General features: G+C 38.9%; 1 protein-coding gene across 2 annotated transcripts in view; it reads right to left on the bottom strand.

The window, feature by feature from the left end:
- Positions 1–1,846, bottom strand: part of igsf9ba (immunoglobulin superfamily, member 9Ba) — a 215,350-nt gene extending 213,504 nt beyond the window's left edge. For both annotated transcript variants that reach the window (XM_062059908.1, XM_062059909.1), the window contains exon 1: positions 1,516–1,846. In XM_062059908.1, coding sequence (XP_061915892.1) covers positions 1,516–1,579 — 64 coding nt within the window. In that variant the 5' untranslated portion in view covers positions 1,580–1,846. The remainder of the gene's footprint in view (positions 1–1,515) is intronic.
- Between the last annotated feature and the right edge of the window lie 17,416 nt (positions 1,847–19,262).

Genomic DNA, 19,262 nt, shown 5'->3' with positions numbered 1-19,262 from the left:
GGACCTGATATTCAGCTGGGAATGACTAAAACAGTAAATAAACACAAGACATATATATACTCTATTAGCCACAACACAACCAGGCTTATATTTAATATGCCACAAATTAATCCCACATAACAAACACCTCCCCCCTCCCGTCCATATAACCCGCCAATACAAATCAAACACCCGCACAACACACTCAATCCCACAGCCCACGGTACCGTTCACCTCCGCAAAGTTCATACAGCACATATATTTCCCCAAAGTTACGTACGTGACATGCACATAGCGGCACGCACGTACGGGCAAGCAATCAAATGTTTGGAAGCCGCAGCTGCGTACTCACGGTACCGCGTCTGCGTATCCAACTCAAAGTCCTCCTGGTAAGAGTCATTGGCCAGTTCTCCACAGGCCAATGGTAAAGCTTGACTGTCATCTTTCGGGAATGTAAACAATGAAACACCGGCTACGTGTTTGTGTTGCTGCAGCCGGCCGCTAATACACCGCTTCCCACCTACAGCTTTCTTCTCCGCGGTCTCCATTGTTCATTAAACAAATTGCAAAAGATTCACCAACACAGACGTCCAGAATACTGTGGAATTTTGCGATGAAAACAGACGACTTAATCAACAATGCTGTCCCAAAATCTGTGACGTCACGCGCAAACGTCATCACACCGAGACGTTTTCAGCAGGATATTTCGCGGGAAATTTTAAAACTGCACTTTACTCATCTAACCCGGCCGTATTGGCATGTGTTGCAATGTTAAGATTTCATCATTGATATATAAACTATCAGACTGCGTGGTCGCTAGTAGTGGCTTTCAGTAGGCCTTTAAACGACGTGGACAAGGATAAGGTTAGGCGGGATTTACCCCGGATAACCTTAGTGTGTAAACGGGGCCTTAGACGTGTGCATGCAGACCAGTTTTGACTGGGTATGCAGGGGGGGGGGGGGGGGGGTCACTGGGATCAGTTACCAGGCAACAGCTTGGCGCCTGTCTCCCTCGTCCGGACGTGAACGGGAAAGCAAGGTTAAGTAAGTACATCTGTCCGCACACATGGAGTACTACGGCGTAACATACGCATTTAATGCCTTACATGATGCATGAACCCGCATATATATATATATATACATATATATATATATATTATGACATGTTACATGTAGGAATATTGTGCACGCAGCAGTGGGCTGACTGTGGAACCGATGGGAGAGCATTTTCTCTGACAGATAATGCATTATTTAGCTACTTTTCCATCCGGAGGGCTCAGACGGTCACACCCCTTTTCCAGGAGTAGTCAAATGGGACTATAGGCTGCCATGCGTGCACACACACAGGCCTCAGACTGATGGAGACACACACGGTCAACGGTTACATCCCCTCACTAAAAAAAAAAAAGGGGGAAATAGACGACATTGCATGGCAGGGGGGGAAGACGCGCGCGCACGCGCACGCAGGCACACAGACGCGCGCACGTACAGATGGCGGGCACATGCGACGTGTGGTTGTATTGCACTTCAACTCACCTTGGGCGGCCGTTCCTCTGGTGCCGAACACACTTGCTATCAGAGCGGCCACATACCAAATCATAGTAGTGTCGCCACGCCAGGTGCCCCGTTCGTCCGAGCAGAATGTCTCATATTCGACCTTGCGCCTCGCTCTTCCGTCAGCGACGTCCTCCGCTGTTGTCTCTCCCCCGGCCGAGCCTCCCTTTCATCCCTGCCCGCCGCCGTCCTTCCGTCCGCATCCTCTCCCGGTGAGACACAGCACCTGCACCGCCGCGCTCGTCTCGCCACACACGGAGCCGTTCTTCTTTTTTTTTTCCCACCCCCTTTTTTTTTTTTTTTTTTTTTTTTACGAGCGGTGAGCCCCGGAGAGGGAAGCGCAGCCCCTCCCTTCGCGCTACCTACAAGTCCCGCCCCCTCTGTCTCTCACCTGATTGGCTGCGAGTCGAACCTCCCGGCGGTGATTGGCTCCCCCCGCGAGTGGAACCCATTCAAGGTGAGTTGGCGCGTGCCGTAGTAGTGGAGCCGCAGAATCATGCGCACTGACACCATCCATCCATCCATTTCCTACCGCTTGTCCCGTCTTGGACATATTTGCACCAGCATCGCTCCTAGGAAAGACAAAAATAACAAAATTGTATTTTTATTTATCTCCTTCATTGATCGATAGACAATTATACCTCAATTATTAGGGACCGCAATGTCCCTTTGGGACAGAGGACCCTATTTAGGGACCCCAAATTGTAAGGTTTTATTATTTATTATTATTATTATACCAGCCACCTCTTTGAGCTGTAATTTGACCCACTTAACATGCTTCAAAACTCACCATATTTGACACACACATCAGGACTGGCGAAAATTGCCATCTAATAAAAAAACCAAACCCCAAAACTCAAAATTGCGCTCTAGCGCCCCCTAGGAAAAAACACAGACAAACTTCCGGTAGGAATGTCGTAGAGACATGAAACAAAAACCTCTATGTAGGTCTGACTTAGACCTAGATTTCATACATTGACATCCTTCAGCAAAAATCAACAGGAAGTTGGCAATTCCCCCTTCAGAACAAAAGTTTACTAAAAACAGTCACTTTTGCCTCTTTGAGCTGTAATTTGACCCCCTTAAAGGCCTACTGAAATGAAATGTTCTTATTTAAACGGGGATAGCAGATCCATTCTATGTGTCATACTTGATCATATTGCCATATTTTTGCTGAAAGGATTTAGTAGAGAACATCGACGATAAAGTTCGCAACTTTTGGTCGCTGATAAAAAAGCCTTGCCTGTACCGGAAGTAGCGTGACGTCACAGGTTGAAGGGCTCCTCACATTTCCCCATTGTTTACACCAGCAGCGAGAGCGATTCGGACCGAGAAAGCGACGATTACCCCATTAATTTGAGCGAGGATGAATGATTCGTGGATGAGGAACGTGAGAGTGAAGGACTAGAGTGCAGTGCAGGACGTATCTTTTTTCGCTCTGACAGTAACTTAGGTACAAGCTGGCTCATTGGATTCCACACTCTCTCCTTTTTCTATTGTGGATCACGGATTTGTATTTTAAACCACCTCGGATACTATATCCTCTTGAAAATGAGAGTCGAGAACGCGAAATGGACATTCACAGTGACTTTTATCTCCACGACAATACATCGGCGAAACACTTTAGCTACGGAGCTAACGTGATAGCATCGTGCTTAACTGGGGATAGAAACAGAAGAAACATGCCCCTGACTGGAAGGATAGACCGAAGATCAACAATACTACTATTACTTCTACTATCAGGAGACACCGAACCAAACCGTGGACATGTAACCACACGGTTAATGCTGTCCCGCCTGGCGAAGCCTAGCAATGCTGTTGCTAACGACGCCATTGAAGCTAACTTAGCTACGGGACCTCGACAGAGCTATGCTAAAAACATTAGCTCTCCACCTACGCCAGCCCTCATCTGCTCATCAACACCCGTGCTCACCTGCGTTCCAGCGATCGACGGCGCGACGGAGGACTTCACCACGATCATCGGTGCGGTCTGCTCACAAACCAGGAGGACTCAAAGTCCTCCTGGTTGTGTTGCTGCAGCCAGCCGCTAATACACCGATCCCACCTACAGCTTTCTTCTTTGCTGTCTCCATTGTTCATTAAACAAATTGCAAAAGATTCACCAACACAGATGTCCAGAATACTGTGGAATTTTGCGATGAAAACAGACGACTTAAGCTGGCCACTGTGCTGTTCCAAAACGTCTGCTACAATCCGTGACGTCACGCGCATACGTCATCATACCGAGACGTTTTCAGCCGAATATTTCCCGGGAAATTTAAAATTGCACTTTATAAGTTAACCCGGCCGTATTGGCATGTGTTGCAATGTTAATAATAATGTTAATGTTGTATGCATGCATGTGTGACGTATTATGTTGTATGCATGCATGTGTGATGTATTATGTTGTATGCATGCATGTGTGATGTATCATGTTGCATGCATGCATGTGTGATGTATCATGTTGTATGCATGCATGTGTGATGTATCATGTTGTATGCATGCATGTGTGATGTATCATGTTGTATGCATGCATGTGTGATGTATCATGTTGTATGCATGCATGTGTGATGTATCATGTTGTATGCATGCATGTGTGATGTATCATGTTGCATGCATGCATGTGTGATGTATCATGTTGCATGCATGCATGTGTGATGTATCATGTTGCATGCATGCATGTGTGATGTATCATGTTGCATGCATGCATGTGTGATGCATCATGTTGCATGCATGCATGTGTGATGTATCATGTTGCATGCATGCATGTGTGATGTATCATGTTGTATGCATGCATGTGTGATGTATCATGTTGTATGCATGCATGCATGTGTGATGTATCATGTTGTATGCATGCATGCATGTGTGATGTATCATGTTGCATGCATGCATGTGTGATGTATCATGTTGCATGCATGCATGTGTGATGTATCATGTTGCATGCATGCATGTGTGATGTATCATGTTGCATGCATGCATGTGTGATGTATCATGTTGCATGCATGCATGTGTGATGTATCATGTTGCATGCATGCATGTGTGATGTATCATGTTGCATGCATGCATGTGTGATGTATCATGTTGTATGCATGCATGTGTGATGTATCATGTTGTATGCATGCATGTGTGATGTATTATGTTGCATGCATGTGTGATGTATCATGTTGCATGCATGCATGTGTATATGTACATATATGATGGTAAAAGTGATAGCAAAAAAGCAGTTAGTGAAATTAATAATACAGAAATGACAATAAGCATTATTACACTACAAATGGAGCGATACAAATACCAATAGAAATATCACTATTGATAATAAACAATACCAATAATTGACCTCTATTATCAACAATACAGTTGTTCAAATGCAACAATACATATATGTAATGATAACTACAGATACAAAAGAATGCAGAAAAATGGAGGGGAAGAAAGAGAAGCAACCTATATTAACCTTGTAGATTGTTATAGTAACAATAGGTTAAGCTTTGTCAGTGTGCCGTGTGTTACCCGGTTTACCCTAGGGCAACAACGCTAATTTATGTTTGATGAAACATGATTATATGCATGAGTGTATGTATGTATATGTATTTGTATATGTACAGTATGTGTATGTGTATGTTTGTACAGTGAATGCATATGTACAGTATGTGTATATGTATGTTTGTACAGTGAATGCATATGTACAGTATGTGTATATGTATGTTTGTACAGTGAATGCATATGTACAGTATGTGTATATGTATGTTTGTACAGTGATTGTATATGTACAGTATGTGTATATGTGTGCTTGTACAGTGAATGTATATGTACAGTATGTGTATATGTATGTTTGTACAGTGAATATATATGTACATGTATGAAAAGTTCTTTATTTTTGTATTTATTTTATTTATTCGCACAATATAAACAGACATTAGTAATGAGAAATACGTAATAAGAAATAAGTGCAGGTGAGAAAAGAAACCCCGAAAGGCGACTGCAAGGTTCTCAGCTCAAGCAGTAAATTAACAAACACAATTAAACATAGTATATAGAAAAAGGAAGATAACAAGTAGTCTACCTTGTGTGGATTGAGTCGAGGTGAGTGTGAGTGTGTGTGTGTGTGTGTGTGTGTGTGTGTGTGTGTGTGTGTGTGTGTGTGTGTGTGTGTGTGTGTGTGTGTGTGTGTGTGTGTGTGTCTTGAGACATGAAGAAGGAAAAGTAGCTTCCATATGAGGAGGTGTGAACAAGTTAGGACATGAATCAAGGTCCCAAAACGGAAAACCATTGCATCTAATAGAGAATTTTAATAGATTAGCACCCCTGCTGGTCAAAATGAGGGTGGTCTCAAAAAGGAGGGATTTTTCAATTTGACCGTGTGTCGGTTTTAAAAGTGTTCCCCTTCTGGTCAACATATGAAATAACAAGTGTGTGTAAGATATTAAAATGCGCCTTCTTTGGCCAAAGTTAATAAAATAAATATGTATATAGAGACATACTGTAGTAACTTGAAGTAAATAATGAAGATTAAAAAGCAATTACAAACAAAACATTCACACAAAAAAAAAAGAACTAAAAGCAGTCTTTTTCTCACAATGTGTCGACTTTTTTCTTATAAAATTGGGTACTATTTCTCATGTTCTTTCTGTTTCAGTAATATAGCGATATTGTCTTGTAAAATTATTACTTTTTTTAATGTAAAATTATTACTTTATAATGCAAAATGGTGACGTTTGTCATATAAAATTCTGACTTGTATCACAACATTGCCAATTTTTTTGTTGTTCTCGTCAAACAGTGACATTTTTTGAGCAAAATTATGACTTTTGTCATCATTTTGCCAAGTAAAATTCCGATCATTATTATAAGATTGCCAAAAAGTCTAAAGTTTTCTTATAAAATTGTGACTTTTGTCAAGTAAAAATGAAAACCCTTTTCATAAAATTGCCAACATTTTAAGCTTTTCTTGTAAAATTGCGACTGTTATTGAGTAAAATTCCAACTTTTATCATAATATTGCACAATTGTTCAGTTTTTCTTGTCAAATTTTGACTGGCGTTGAGTAATATTATGACTTTAATTATAATACTGCCAATATTTCAAGATTTTTTTGTGAACTTGTGAAATTCCAACTCATTTTTCACAACAAGCTTTTTTATATTTGCATAGTATGTATATATTATTAATGTTGTAATTACACATCTTAATATATCTAGAAAGGGTGCTCCTAAAGAGGGAGGCATTTTCCTGAGGTCTCAAGAAGGTAACAAATACAAGAGTATGTGTGTGTGTGTGTGTGTTCTTGTATTTCTACCCTTCTTGAGACATGAAGAAGGAAAAGTAGCTTCCATATGAGGAGGTGTGAACAAGTGATGACATAAATCATGGTCCCAATAACATTGCATCTAATAGAGAATGTCTCATTAGCACCCCTGCTGGTGACATTTATCAAAATGAGGGTGGTCCCAAAAAGGAGGGATTTTTCTAATTGACTGTGTGTCGCTTTTAAAAGTGCTCCCCCTCTGGTCAACATACGAAATAACAAGTGTGTGTAAGATATTGAAATGTGCCTTCTTTGGCCAAAATTAATAAAATAAATATGTATATAGAGACATACTGTAATAACTTGAAGTAAATAATGAAGATTAAAAACCAATTACAAACATAAATATTCACAAAAAAACCCAAAACTAAAAGCAGTCTTTTTCTCACAATTTGTCGACTTTTTTCTTATAAAATTGGGAACAATTTCTCATGTTCTTTCTGTTTCTGTAATATAGCGATATTGTCTTGTAAAATTATTACTTTATGTAAAATTATTACTTTTTAATGCAAAATGGTGACATTTGTCATATAAAATTCTGACTCTTATCACAATATGGCCAATTTTTTGTTGCTCTTGTAAAACAGTGAATTTTTTTTGGAGTAAAATTATGACTTGTCATAATTTTGCCAAGTAAAATTCCGATTATTATTATAAGATTGCCAAAATTAGTTTTCTTATAAAATTATGACTTTTGTCGAGTAAAATGACGACCCTTTTCATAAAATTGCCAACATTTTAAGCTTTTGTTGTAAAATTGAGACTGTCATCGAGTAAAATTCCAACTTTTATCATAACATTGCACAATTGTTCAGTTTTTCTTGCCAAATTTTGACTTGCGTTGAGTAAAATTACGACTTTTGTTATAATACTGCCAAAATTCCAAGTTTTTCTTGTGAAATTGTGACCTTTTTCTTGTGAAATTCCAACTCATTTTTCACAACAAGCTTTTTTATATTTGCATAGCATGTATATATTATTAATGTTGTAACTACACATCATTATATATATATAAAGGGTGGTGCTAAAGAGGTATGCATTTTTCGGAGGTCCCAAAAAGGTAACAAATACAAGAATGTGTGTGTGTGAGGAAGTAATAGGGCAAATAGAGAATGTTGATTCATCAGGCTGGCGCTTAATCTATGTTTAAAGTTAGTGAGTGAAGATGAGGAGTTTGCAATAAATAGGTGAGTGTTCCAGAGTGAAGGACCTCTGTGTTTGATGGAAAACTGGCTAAGAGTGATACGGCCAAAGATGGGCCGGAGATTATCAGTTTGTCTAGTATTATGATAATTACCTTGCGAATTGGTCTTAAAATAATCTTTGAAAGGTGTGGGAAGCGTATTAGGGAGGTAAGTACATTTATAGATAAAAGAAAAGGACTGAACTGTGTTGATATCATAAATAGATCATATGTTTAGTTTCCTAAACAGGGGAGCAGATGGACATTCTCACTACAAAATTGCATTTGTGTCCATATTTTGTGGCACTTTCTTTCTATCGACGCACATCACGTTTAAAATACCATCTTAAAGCAAAACACGTACCGCTAGCAAGAACGCTACATCGACAACGAGCGTTTACCTGCGTCAGTGTTGTCGACAAAAGTACGACGGACGAATTAAACAACGCCTTCGCCAAATGGACAGCCGACTCATGTAGGCCACTTAACATCAAGTCCTGCACAACAAGGATAAACAGACTGTACTATACAAACGAGAGCATCAAGTTGCAACTACCGGCTAAATGTGAAATTATTTTGCTTACTGGAGACAATTGAGGCAATTACCTGGGGTCTCATTGTACAAAAAACGGGGGATCAACAGTGTCATCTGAGAGGGTAAATACGTTTGTTTAAACCAGGGGTGTCCAAAGTGCGGCCCGGGGGCCATTTGTGGCCCGCAGGTCATTTTTTAACGGCCCCGCGGCACATTTTAAAAATACGAATGAAAAAAATTAAAAACATGATAAGTGGTATAAAAGAGCAAACAGGTGAAATGTAACAAGAAAATGTCGCAATGTTTACTCTAATAACACAAAGCTGCCATGCAGGCTGTTTCTTTCTTTAAAAAATAATAATGAATCAAAATCAATGTCATTATGAATTATTGACCTATTGAAGGCTCCAATTACGTCACATCTGAGATATTTTTGGGGAAAATGTTGCATATTTTGTGTTTGCCATATAAAAAACTGAGCTGTTTTTTTTATAAAGAAGGGCCTAAAACGAACAAACGAAAAACAAACAACAATAAAATGTATAATTGACGGATAGATCTGAAGTTGATCTCGAGATTATTGTGTTAAAAGTAAACAGTAAAAAAAAAAAAAAATAGAATTTATTTTTTAACACTATAATTATTTGGATCCCCAATAATTTTAGTGTGATTTGTTTTCACGTGTCTTTGCTAAAAAAATAATAATGAATTAAAATCAATGTTGTTATGAGTTATTGACCTTTTTAAGGCTCCAATTATTATATAATCTCAAATATTCCACTTAAAAATGTTATTGTGTGAAAATATTGCACATTTTGTATTTTTTCCATAAAAAAAACATGGTTTTCTTTGAAAACAAGAACATACAACTTAAATCTTTAAAAGCGTTATATTGACAGATAGACCTAATGTTGATCTAGAGATTTAAAACTTGAATAATAATAAAAAATAATAATACTGAATAATGACACATTTTTAATATTTTTTGGACCAAAACCCTTTGGGGTCCCCGGGATCAAGCCTGAGTGGAGGCCTAAATGTATATTTTTTATACATATATTGTATTGGTTTTTAAAATAAAAAATATCAAAATGGCCCCCGCTTGCTTTGATTTTTCAGAATGCGGCCCTCAGTGGAAAAAGTTTGGACACCCCTGGTTTAAACTAACACAGTTTAAACAAACTGTACTATACAAACGAGAGCATCAAGTTGCACCTACCGGCTAAATGTGAAATTATTTTGCTTACTGGAGACAATTGAGGCAATTACCTGCGGTCTCATTGTACAAAAAAAGGGGGGATCAACAGTGTCATCTGAGAGGGTAAATACAATTGTTTAAACTAACACTGTTCAAACAAACTGTACTATACAAACGAGAGCATCAAGTTGCAACTACCGGCTAAATGTGAAATTATTTCGCTTTTTTTTAATGTAAAATTATTACTTTTTAATGCAAAATGATGACATTTGTCATATAAAATTCTGACTTTTATCACAATTTTGCCAATTTTTTTTTGTTCTCGTTAAACAGTGACATTTTTTGAGTAAAATTATGACTTTTGTCATAATTTTGCCAAGTAAAATTCCGATTATTATTATAAGATTGCCAAAAAGTTTAAAGTTTTCTTATAAATGAGTGACTTTTGTGCGAGTAAAATGACGACCCTTTTCATAAAATTGCTAACATTTTAAGCTTTTCTTGTAAAATTGCGACTGTCATCGAGTAAAATTCCAACTTTTATCATAATATTGCACAAATGTTCAGTTTTTCTTGTCAAATTCTAATAATAGTTTAAACAAACTGTACTATACAAACGAGAGCATCAAGTTGCATCTACCGGCTAAATGTGAAATTATTTCGCTTACTGGAGACAATTGAGGCAATTACCTGCGGTCTCATTGTACAAAAAACGGGGGATCAACAGTGTCATCTGAGAGGGTAAATACGTTTGTTTAAACTAACACTGTTCAAACAAACTGTACTATACAAACGAGAGCATCAAGTTGGGTCTCTGTACAAAAAAAGGGGATCGACAGTGTCATCTCAGAGGGTAAATATGTTAGTTCAAACAACTGGTTAAGCTAAAGAAGAGTAAACGCAGATGTAAATGGTGTTAAGTTGTTTATGTATGTGTTTACTACATTATATATTAGTAGCTGTACCTTATATATTGCAAAGACTTTTTACTGTACTTACTGTCACCAAGTGTTGAGCACATCAATGACAAAACACTTGAAAAGTTCCTCTATGACATTCTGACTACAAAACTGTATTTGTGTCCATATTTTGAGGTATTTTCTCAAGAAAATGTTAATTAATGCAAGCAAATGATAACCTGTGATTAATCATGATTAGATTCATCTGATTCAAACAAATTATTCCCTTTACAGCCCTGAATTTAATCGCTTATTTAGTCACAAATCGATATGACAAGCAGATATTTAGGTTACGGGTGTCCTGATCCGATATTGATACCGATAGCAGCAACAACAAAAAAAGTACCAGATTATATGGGCTTGCATGTAAAATGTCTGATATCAGCTCCGATACAATCAGTCCTGCAGCACGTTTACATGCGCCAGTTCAAATAGGATAGGATAGGTCTTTATTGTCATTGCACAAGTACAAGGAAACTATGTTTTTAGCACAAACCCGTTCAAGATGAGACAAACAAACAGTGTACAGGGTTACAGTACAGGAAGGCGCCCCGTAAAATATAAGAAAAAGGTACAACGCTGGGGAAGAAGATGAGTAAAAAAATACAATCTAGACTGGGCTCCTAAGGGGGTTTAGTCTGGAGTGGGGAAAAAACCTCCATTCCATGCACACATAAACATGTTACATATAATCACGACAACTCGCAACAGAGGGGGCGGGGGGAGTTGGGGCCCTGGAGGTCGACTGCTGCTATGAAGCGCTGCCAGCCGTCCATCACTCCGAGAGGAATGAAGCGGTGGTGAAGGTGTGGGGTGGTGGAGCGGGTGTGTGTGTGTGTCTATATGCCCATTGTCTTGGGTGTGTTGATGTAGTGTTCATAGGCCTGGGGGCCGTTCTGCATGCAAGCAAAAGTTTGACTCCAGGTGTCGTTGAGGAGGGAGGTCAAAAGCGTCCATCAATTTAAATGTCCTCAATCCTTCACAAACAAGGATGGGGCGAGAGACACCACTTGGTGAACAACATTTCACAACCAGCTATTGCAAGAACCAAAAAAATAATACCGTCCACGCCCACAATATGACGACCGCATTAGTCTGTTCCGTGTTAGGAATACGCTTCCACGACTACGAAGAGGCAGCAGCATCCACATGGTTACCGCTGATAAGCCCGCCACTACCCGCCACGCCGCACCCCGACACCCTCCCTTCAATGAATGCATGTGTGCGCATGCAAGCATGGGAATAGACTGCAGTTTCCCACCAAGGACCGCCTGTGTTCCGACAATCTTGCTTCATTACACTCTCAAAAATAGCTTTTTGTTGCATCTTTGAGGGATAACCCTGTACCCTTTAGTCCAGGTCTGTTTGTGTTGCTTATACATGTGTGCCCCTTGTAACAGTAAATATACTGTACATGACTGTAAATGTACAACACTAACACCAGTGAAGTTGCCACGTTGTGTAAATGGTAAATAAAAACAGAACACAATATTTACTAATCCTTTTCAACTTCAATTGAATAGACTGCAAAGGCGAGATATTTAACGTTCGGACTGGTAAACTTTGTTGTTTTTTTGCAAATATTAGCACATTTGGAATTTCATGCCTGCAACATGTTTGAAAAAAGCTGGCACAAGTGGCAAAAAAGACAGAGAAAGTGGAGGAATGCTCGTCAAACACTTATTTGGAACATCCCACAGGTGAGCAGGCTAATTGGGAACAGGTGGGTGCCATGATTGGGTATAAAAGCATACTTGCCAACCTTGAGACCTCCGATACCGGGAGGTGGGGGGTGGGGGGCGGGGGGCGTGGTTAAGAGGGGAATATTTTTTTAAGATAGAATTTACCAACTCAAGTATTTCATATTCAGGAGATTTTAAAATCTCCTGAGGATTGAGGAAAACCCCTCATGAAACAGGCCTGTAGAGATGAAATAGTCTTGTGATTTTTTTCCCACACATACATATATATATATATATATATATATATATATATATATATATATATATATATATATATATATATATATATATATATATATATATATATATATATATATATATATATATATATATATATGTATGAAATACTTGACTTTCAGTGAATTCTAGCTATATATATATATATATATTTTATTTTTTTTATTTTTATTTTTTATTTTTATTTTTTTATTATTATACATATAAATAAAAGAAATACTTGAATTTCAGTGTTCTGGAGGATATCCAGTAGATGGCAGTATTGTCCTGTTTAAGAGTGTCACAACATTGCTGTTTACGGCAGAAGAACTGCTTTACGGTAGACTAAACGTGACTGCTGTTGTTGTGTGTTGTTACCGCGCTGGGAGGACGTTAATGAAACTGCCTAACAATAAACCCACATAAGAAACCAAGAACTCGCCCTCGATCATTCTACAGTTATGACGTCATTGGGCAGGCGAGCTGTTTATATTGTGGGAAAGCGGACGTGCGAACAGGCTGTCCCCACTCAGGTCCGCATTGAGCTGGAGGGGGCGTGGCCTCCAGCTCCGGCTGAATACCGGGAGTTTGTCGGGAGAAAATTTCTGCCCGGAGGTTATCGGGAGAGGCGCTGAATACCGGGAGTCTCCCGGTAAAAACGGGGAGGGTTGGCAAGTATGTATAAAAGTAGATTCCATGAAATGCTCAGTCATTCACAAACAAGGACGGGGCGAGGGTCACCACTTTGTCAACAAATTGTTGAAGAACAACATTTCTCAACCAAGCTATTGCAAGGAATTTAGGGATTCCACCATCTACGCTCCGTAATATCATCAAAAGGTTCAGAGAATCTGGAGAAATCACTGCACGTAAGCCATGATATTACTGACCTTGGATCCCTCAGGCGGTACTGCATCAAAAAGCGACGTCAGTGTGTAAAGGATATCACCACATGGGCTCAGGAACACTTCGGTAAAACACTGTCAGTAACTACAGTTCGTCGCTACACCTGTAAGTGCAAGTTAAAACTCAACTATGCAAAGCGAAAGCCATTTATCAACAACACCCAGAAACGAGTTCATCTAAGATGGACTGATGCAAAGTGTTCTGTGGTCTGGCGAGTCCACATTTCAAATCGTTTTTGGAAACTGTGGACGTCGTGTCCTTCGGACCAAAGAGGAAAAGAACCATCCAGACCTGTCTCCCATTGAAAATGTGTTGTGCATTATGAAGCCTAAAATACCACAACGGAGACCCCCGGACTGTTGAACAACTTAAGCTGTACATCAAGCAAGAAACCACTATATGTAACTACAGTTACATATAGTGCTACATCTGTAAGTGCAAGTTAAAAGTCTACTATGCAAAGCGAAAGCCATTTATCAACAACACCCAGAAACGCCGCCGGCTTCCCTGGGCCCGAGCTCATCTAAGATGGACTGATGCAAAGTGGAAAAGTGCTCTGTGGTCTGACGAGTCCACATTTCAAATCGTTTTTGGAAACTGTGGACGTCGTGTCTTCCGGACCAAAGAGGAAAAGAACCATCCGGATTGTTATAGGCGCAAAGTGTAAAAGCCAGCATGTGTGATGGTATGGGGGTGTATTAGTGCCCAAGACATGGGTAACTTACACATCTATGAAGGCGCCATTAATGCTGAAAGGTACATACAGGTTTTGGAGCAACGTTATCATGGACGCCCCTGCTTATTTCAGCAAGACAATGCCAAGCCACGTGTTACATCAACGTGGCTTCATAGTAAAAGAGTGCGGGTACTAGACTGGCCTGCCTGTAGTCCAGACCTGTCTCCCATTGAAAATGTGTGGCACCTAAAATAGCAGAAGGGAGACCCCCGGACTGTTGAACAACTTAAGCTGTACATCAAGCAAGAATGGGAAAGAATTCCACCTGAGAAGCTTCAAAAATGTGTCTCCTCAGTTCCCAAACATAACAAGAACTCTTGCATCCAGTTAGAAAGCCGCAGCCAGAGAAAATAAACACAGCAATGTATGGATGGCCGCAACGTTATTAAGTCCATTGTCCTTTACCATTGAAATGTTCTAGTACCTCTGGGCATCAAATTGAATGCCATTTAAGCGCTTAATTTCCGCCAAATCCATTTCATGACTTTGAATGCCCCGCGGAAACGCTGTTGTAGTGTCCCACGGACAGTAATTGTTACAACGGAATTGCTACCTGGAAATGTGGCTCCCCGATGTTCTCCACTTTTATGTCCGCTACAAGTCATTCCCACCCGCTCAGTGGCCTAGTGGTTAGAGCAGGGGTCACCAACCTTTTTGAAAGCAAGAGCTACTTCTTGGGTAGTGATTAATGCGAAGGGCTACCAGTTTGATACACACTTCAATAAATTGCCAGAAATAGCCAATTTGCTCAATTTACCTTTAACTCTATGTTATTATTAATAATTAATGATATTTACACTTAATTGAACGGTTTAAAAGAGGAGAAAACATGAAAAAAAATGACAATTACATTTTGAAACATAGTTTATCTTCAATTTCGACTCTTTAAAATTCAAAATTGAACCGAAAAAAGAAGAGAAAAACTAGCTAATTTGAATCTTTTTGAAAAAAATTAAAAAATAATTTATGGAACATCATTAGTAATTTTTCCTGATTAAGATTAATTTTAGAATTTTGATGACATGTTTTAAATAGGTTAAAATCCAATCTGCACTTTGTTAGAATATATAACAAATTGGACCAAGCTATATTTATAACAAAGACAAATCATTATTTCTTCCAGAACAAAAAAAAAAATTTAAATTCAAAAGACCTTGAAATAAGATTTAAATTTGATTCTACAGATTTTCTAGATTTGCCAGAATACATTTTTTGAATTTTAATCATAATAAGTTTGAAGAAATATTTCACAAATATTCTTCGTCAAAAAAACAGAAGCTAAAATGAAGAATTAAATTAAAATGTATTTATTATTCTTTACAATAAAAACAATAAATTTACTTGAACATTGATTTAAATTGTCAGGAAAGAAGAGGAAGGAATTTAAAAGGTAAAAAGGTATATGTGTTTAAAAATCCTAAAATCATTTTTAAGGTTGTATTTTTTCTCTAAAATTGTCTTTCTGAAAGTTATAAGAAGCAAAGTAAAAAAATTAATGAATTTATTTAAACAAGTGAAGACCAAGTCTTTAAAATATTTTCTTGGATTTTCAAATTCTATTTGAGTTTTGTCTCTCTTAGAATTAAAAATGTAGAGCAAAGCGAGACCAGCTTGCTAGTAAATAAATACAATTTAAAAAATAGAGGCAGCTCACTGGTAAGTGCTGCTATTTGAGCTATTTTTAGAACAGGCCAGCGGGCTACTCATCTGGTCCTTACGGGCTACCTGGTGCCCGCGGTCACCGCGTTGGTGACCCCTGGGTTAGAGTGTCCGCCCTGAGATCGGGTAGGTCGTGAGTTCAAACCCCCGGCCGAGTCATACCAAAGACTATAAAAATGGGAGCCATTACCTCCCTTGCTTGGCACTCAGCATCAAGGGTTGGAATTGGGGGTTACATCACCCAAAAATTATTCCCGGGCGTGGCCACCGCTGCCGCTCACTGCTCCCCTCACCTCCCAGGGGGTGATCAAGGGTGATGGGTCAAATGCAGAGAATAATCTAGTGTGTGTGTGACAATCATTGGTACTTTAACTTTCTCTGTTTACAACTGATAAGTCAGGTGGTGGACGGTTAATGGGGATTTTAACCAAAATACACCTGGACTTCAGGTATATTCTGGGTAAATACACCATATTGCCAAAAGTATTTGGCCACCCATCCAAATGATGAGAATCGGGTGTCCTAATCACAGGTGTATCAAATCAAGCACTTAGGCATGGAGACTGTTTCTACAAACATTTGTGAAAGAATGGGCCGCTTTCAGTGATTTCCAGCGTGGAACTGTCATAGGATGCCACCTGTGCAACAAATCCAGTCGTGAAATTTCCTCGCTCCTAAATATTCCAAAGTCAACTTTATTAGAAGAAAAGTGAAGAGTTTGGGAACAACAGCAACTCAGCCACCAAGTGGTAGGCCAGGTAAACTGACAGAGAGGTCAGCATAGTGCAAAGACTTTCTGCACAGTCAGTTGCTACAGAGCGCCAAACTTCATGTGACCTTCCAATTAGCCCACGTACAGTACGCAGAGAGCTTTATGGAATGGGTTTCCATGGCCGAGCAGCTGCATCTAAGCCATACATCACCGAGTCCGATGCAAAGTGTGGGATGCGGTGGTGTAAAGCACGTCGCCACTGGACACGCCTTCTCTGGAGTGATGAATTACGCTGTTGTAACACGTGGCTTGGCATTGTCTTGCTGAAATAAGCAGGGGCGTCCATGGTAACGTTGCTTGGATGGCAACATATGTTGCTCCAAAAGCTGTATGTACCTTTCAGCATTAATGGTGCCTTCACAGATGTGTAAGTTACCCATGTCTTGGGCACTAATACACCCCCATACCATCACACATGCTGGCTTTTACACTTTGCGCCTAGAACAATCCGGATGGTTCTTTTCTTTTTTGTTCCGGAAGACACAACGTCCACAGTTTCCAAAAACAATTTGAAATGTGGACTCGTCAGACCACAGAACACTTTTCCACTTTGTATCAGTCCATCTTAGATGAGTTCAGGCCCAGCAAAGCCGGCGGCGTTTCTGGGTGTTGTTGATCAATGGATTTCGCTTTGCATAGTAGAGTTTTAACTTGCACTTACAGATGTAGCGACCACATGTAGTTACTGACAGTGGGTTTCTGACGTGTTCCTGAGCCCATGTGGTGATATCCTTTACACACTGATGCCACTTTTTGATGCAGTACCACTTGAGGGATCGAAGGTCCGTAATATCATCGCTTACGTGCAGTGATTTCTCCAGATTCTCTGAACCCTTTGATGATATTACGGAGCGTAGATGGTGAAATCCCTAAATTCCTTGCAACAGCTGCTTGAGAAATGTTGTTCTTAAACGCATATGTTGACAAAGTGGTGACCCTCGCCCCGTCCTTGTTTGTGAATGTCTGAGCATTTCATGGAATCTACTTTTATACCCAATCATGGCACCCACCTGTTCCCAATCAGCCTGTTCACCTGTGGGATGTTCCAAATAAGTCTTTGACGAGCATTCCTCAACTTTCTCAGTCTTTTTTGCCACTTGTGCCAGCTTTTTTGAAACATGTTGCAGGCATCAAATTCCAAATGAGTTAATATTTGCAAAAAATAACAAAGTTTTCCAGTTTGAACATGAAATATCTTGTCTTTGCAGTCTATTCAATTGAATATAAGTTGAAAAGGATTTGCAAATCATTGTATTCTGTTTTTATTTTATTTATGACAACTTCACTGCGTTTGGGGGTTTGTATTTTCTCACCAAAATTATACATCTGAAAAAAGAGGCTTTGGAAGGCATGAGGGATTTGTGCATGTGTGTGTATATATGTGTGTATATATGTGTGTATATATGTGTGTGTGTGTGTGTGATGAGTCCTCCAAGCTCCGCCCCTCACAGCTGGCCTCATCCACCAAAACAATGTTGACACCTTTACACCTACAGTACAGGAATGGAAAGTTGCAGGAAATATGTGTGTTGCAGATATCAGAGCTTCTAGTACACTGCAAAAAGTCAGTGTTCAAAAAACAAGGGAAAAAAATACTAAAAATTAGGGTTATTTTACTTGAACTAAGCAAAATTATCTGCCAATAGAACAAGAAAATTTGGCTTGTCCAGACTTTCCAAAACAAGTAAAATTAGCTAACCTCAATGAACACAAAAATACCTTCAAATAAGTATATTCTCACTAATAACAAGTGCACTTTTCTTGGTAGAAAAAAAAATTAGACCTTTTTGCTCAATATGTTGAAAAATATTCTTAAATGCTAGTGCCATTGTGTTGACATAATGATATGCGCTCGGCATTACATTTCTTGAAACCAGCAAACTTATACTAAAAACTAGTTTATTGTTCTTAATGGAAAGGCAACAATGCAACCGCTTGTTACTCTCGGGGTCTCCTAGCCGCTCAGGCAAATCATATGGTCTAAAAATGCATTTTTCCATCGACAACATGACATCATCGCGCCAAGTGCGTGCTCTTTCAGTCAATTAGTGCGCAAGGAATATATATATATATATATATATATATATATATATATATATATATATATATATATATATATATATATATACATATATATATATATATATACATATATATATATATATATATATATATATATATATATATATATATATATATATATATATATATATATGTATACACATACATACATACAAACCCCGTTTTCATATGAGTTGGGAAATTGTGTTAGATGTAAATATAAACGGAATACAATGATTTGCAAATCCTTTTCAAGCCATATTCAGTTGAATATGCTACTAAGACAACATATTTGATGTTCAAACTGATCAACATTTTTTTGTGTGCAAATAATCATTAACTTTAGAATTTGATGCCAGCAACACTGTCAAGGTGTGTTGTTGGCGAAACCCAAGATGCAGAGATGGCGGCAGGCTTGGAACAAGAAAACACGGTTTTAATGTTCAAAACTAAGAAA

The sequence above is a fragment of the Entelurus aequoreus genome, linkage group LG10 (assembly GCF_033978785.1).
Source record: "Entelurus aequoreus isolate RoL-2023_Sb linkage group LG10, RoL_Eaeq_v1.1, whole genome shotgun sequence".
Classification (NCBI taxonomy): Eukaryota; Metazoa; Chordata; class Actinopteri; order Syngnathiformes; family Syngnathidae; genus Entelurus; species Entelurus aequoreus.
This window is presented reverse-complemented; position numbering and strand designations above follow the sequence as displayed.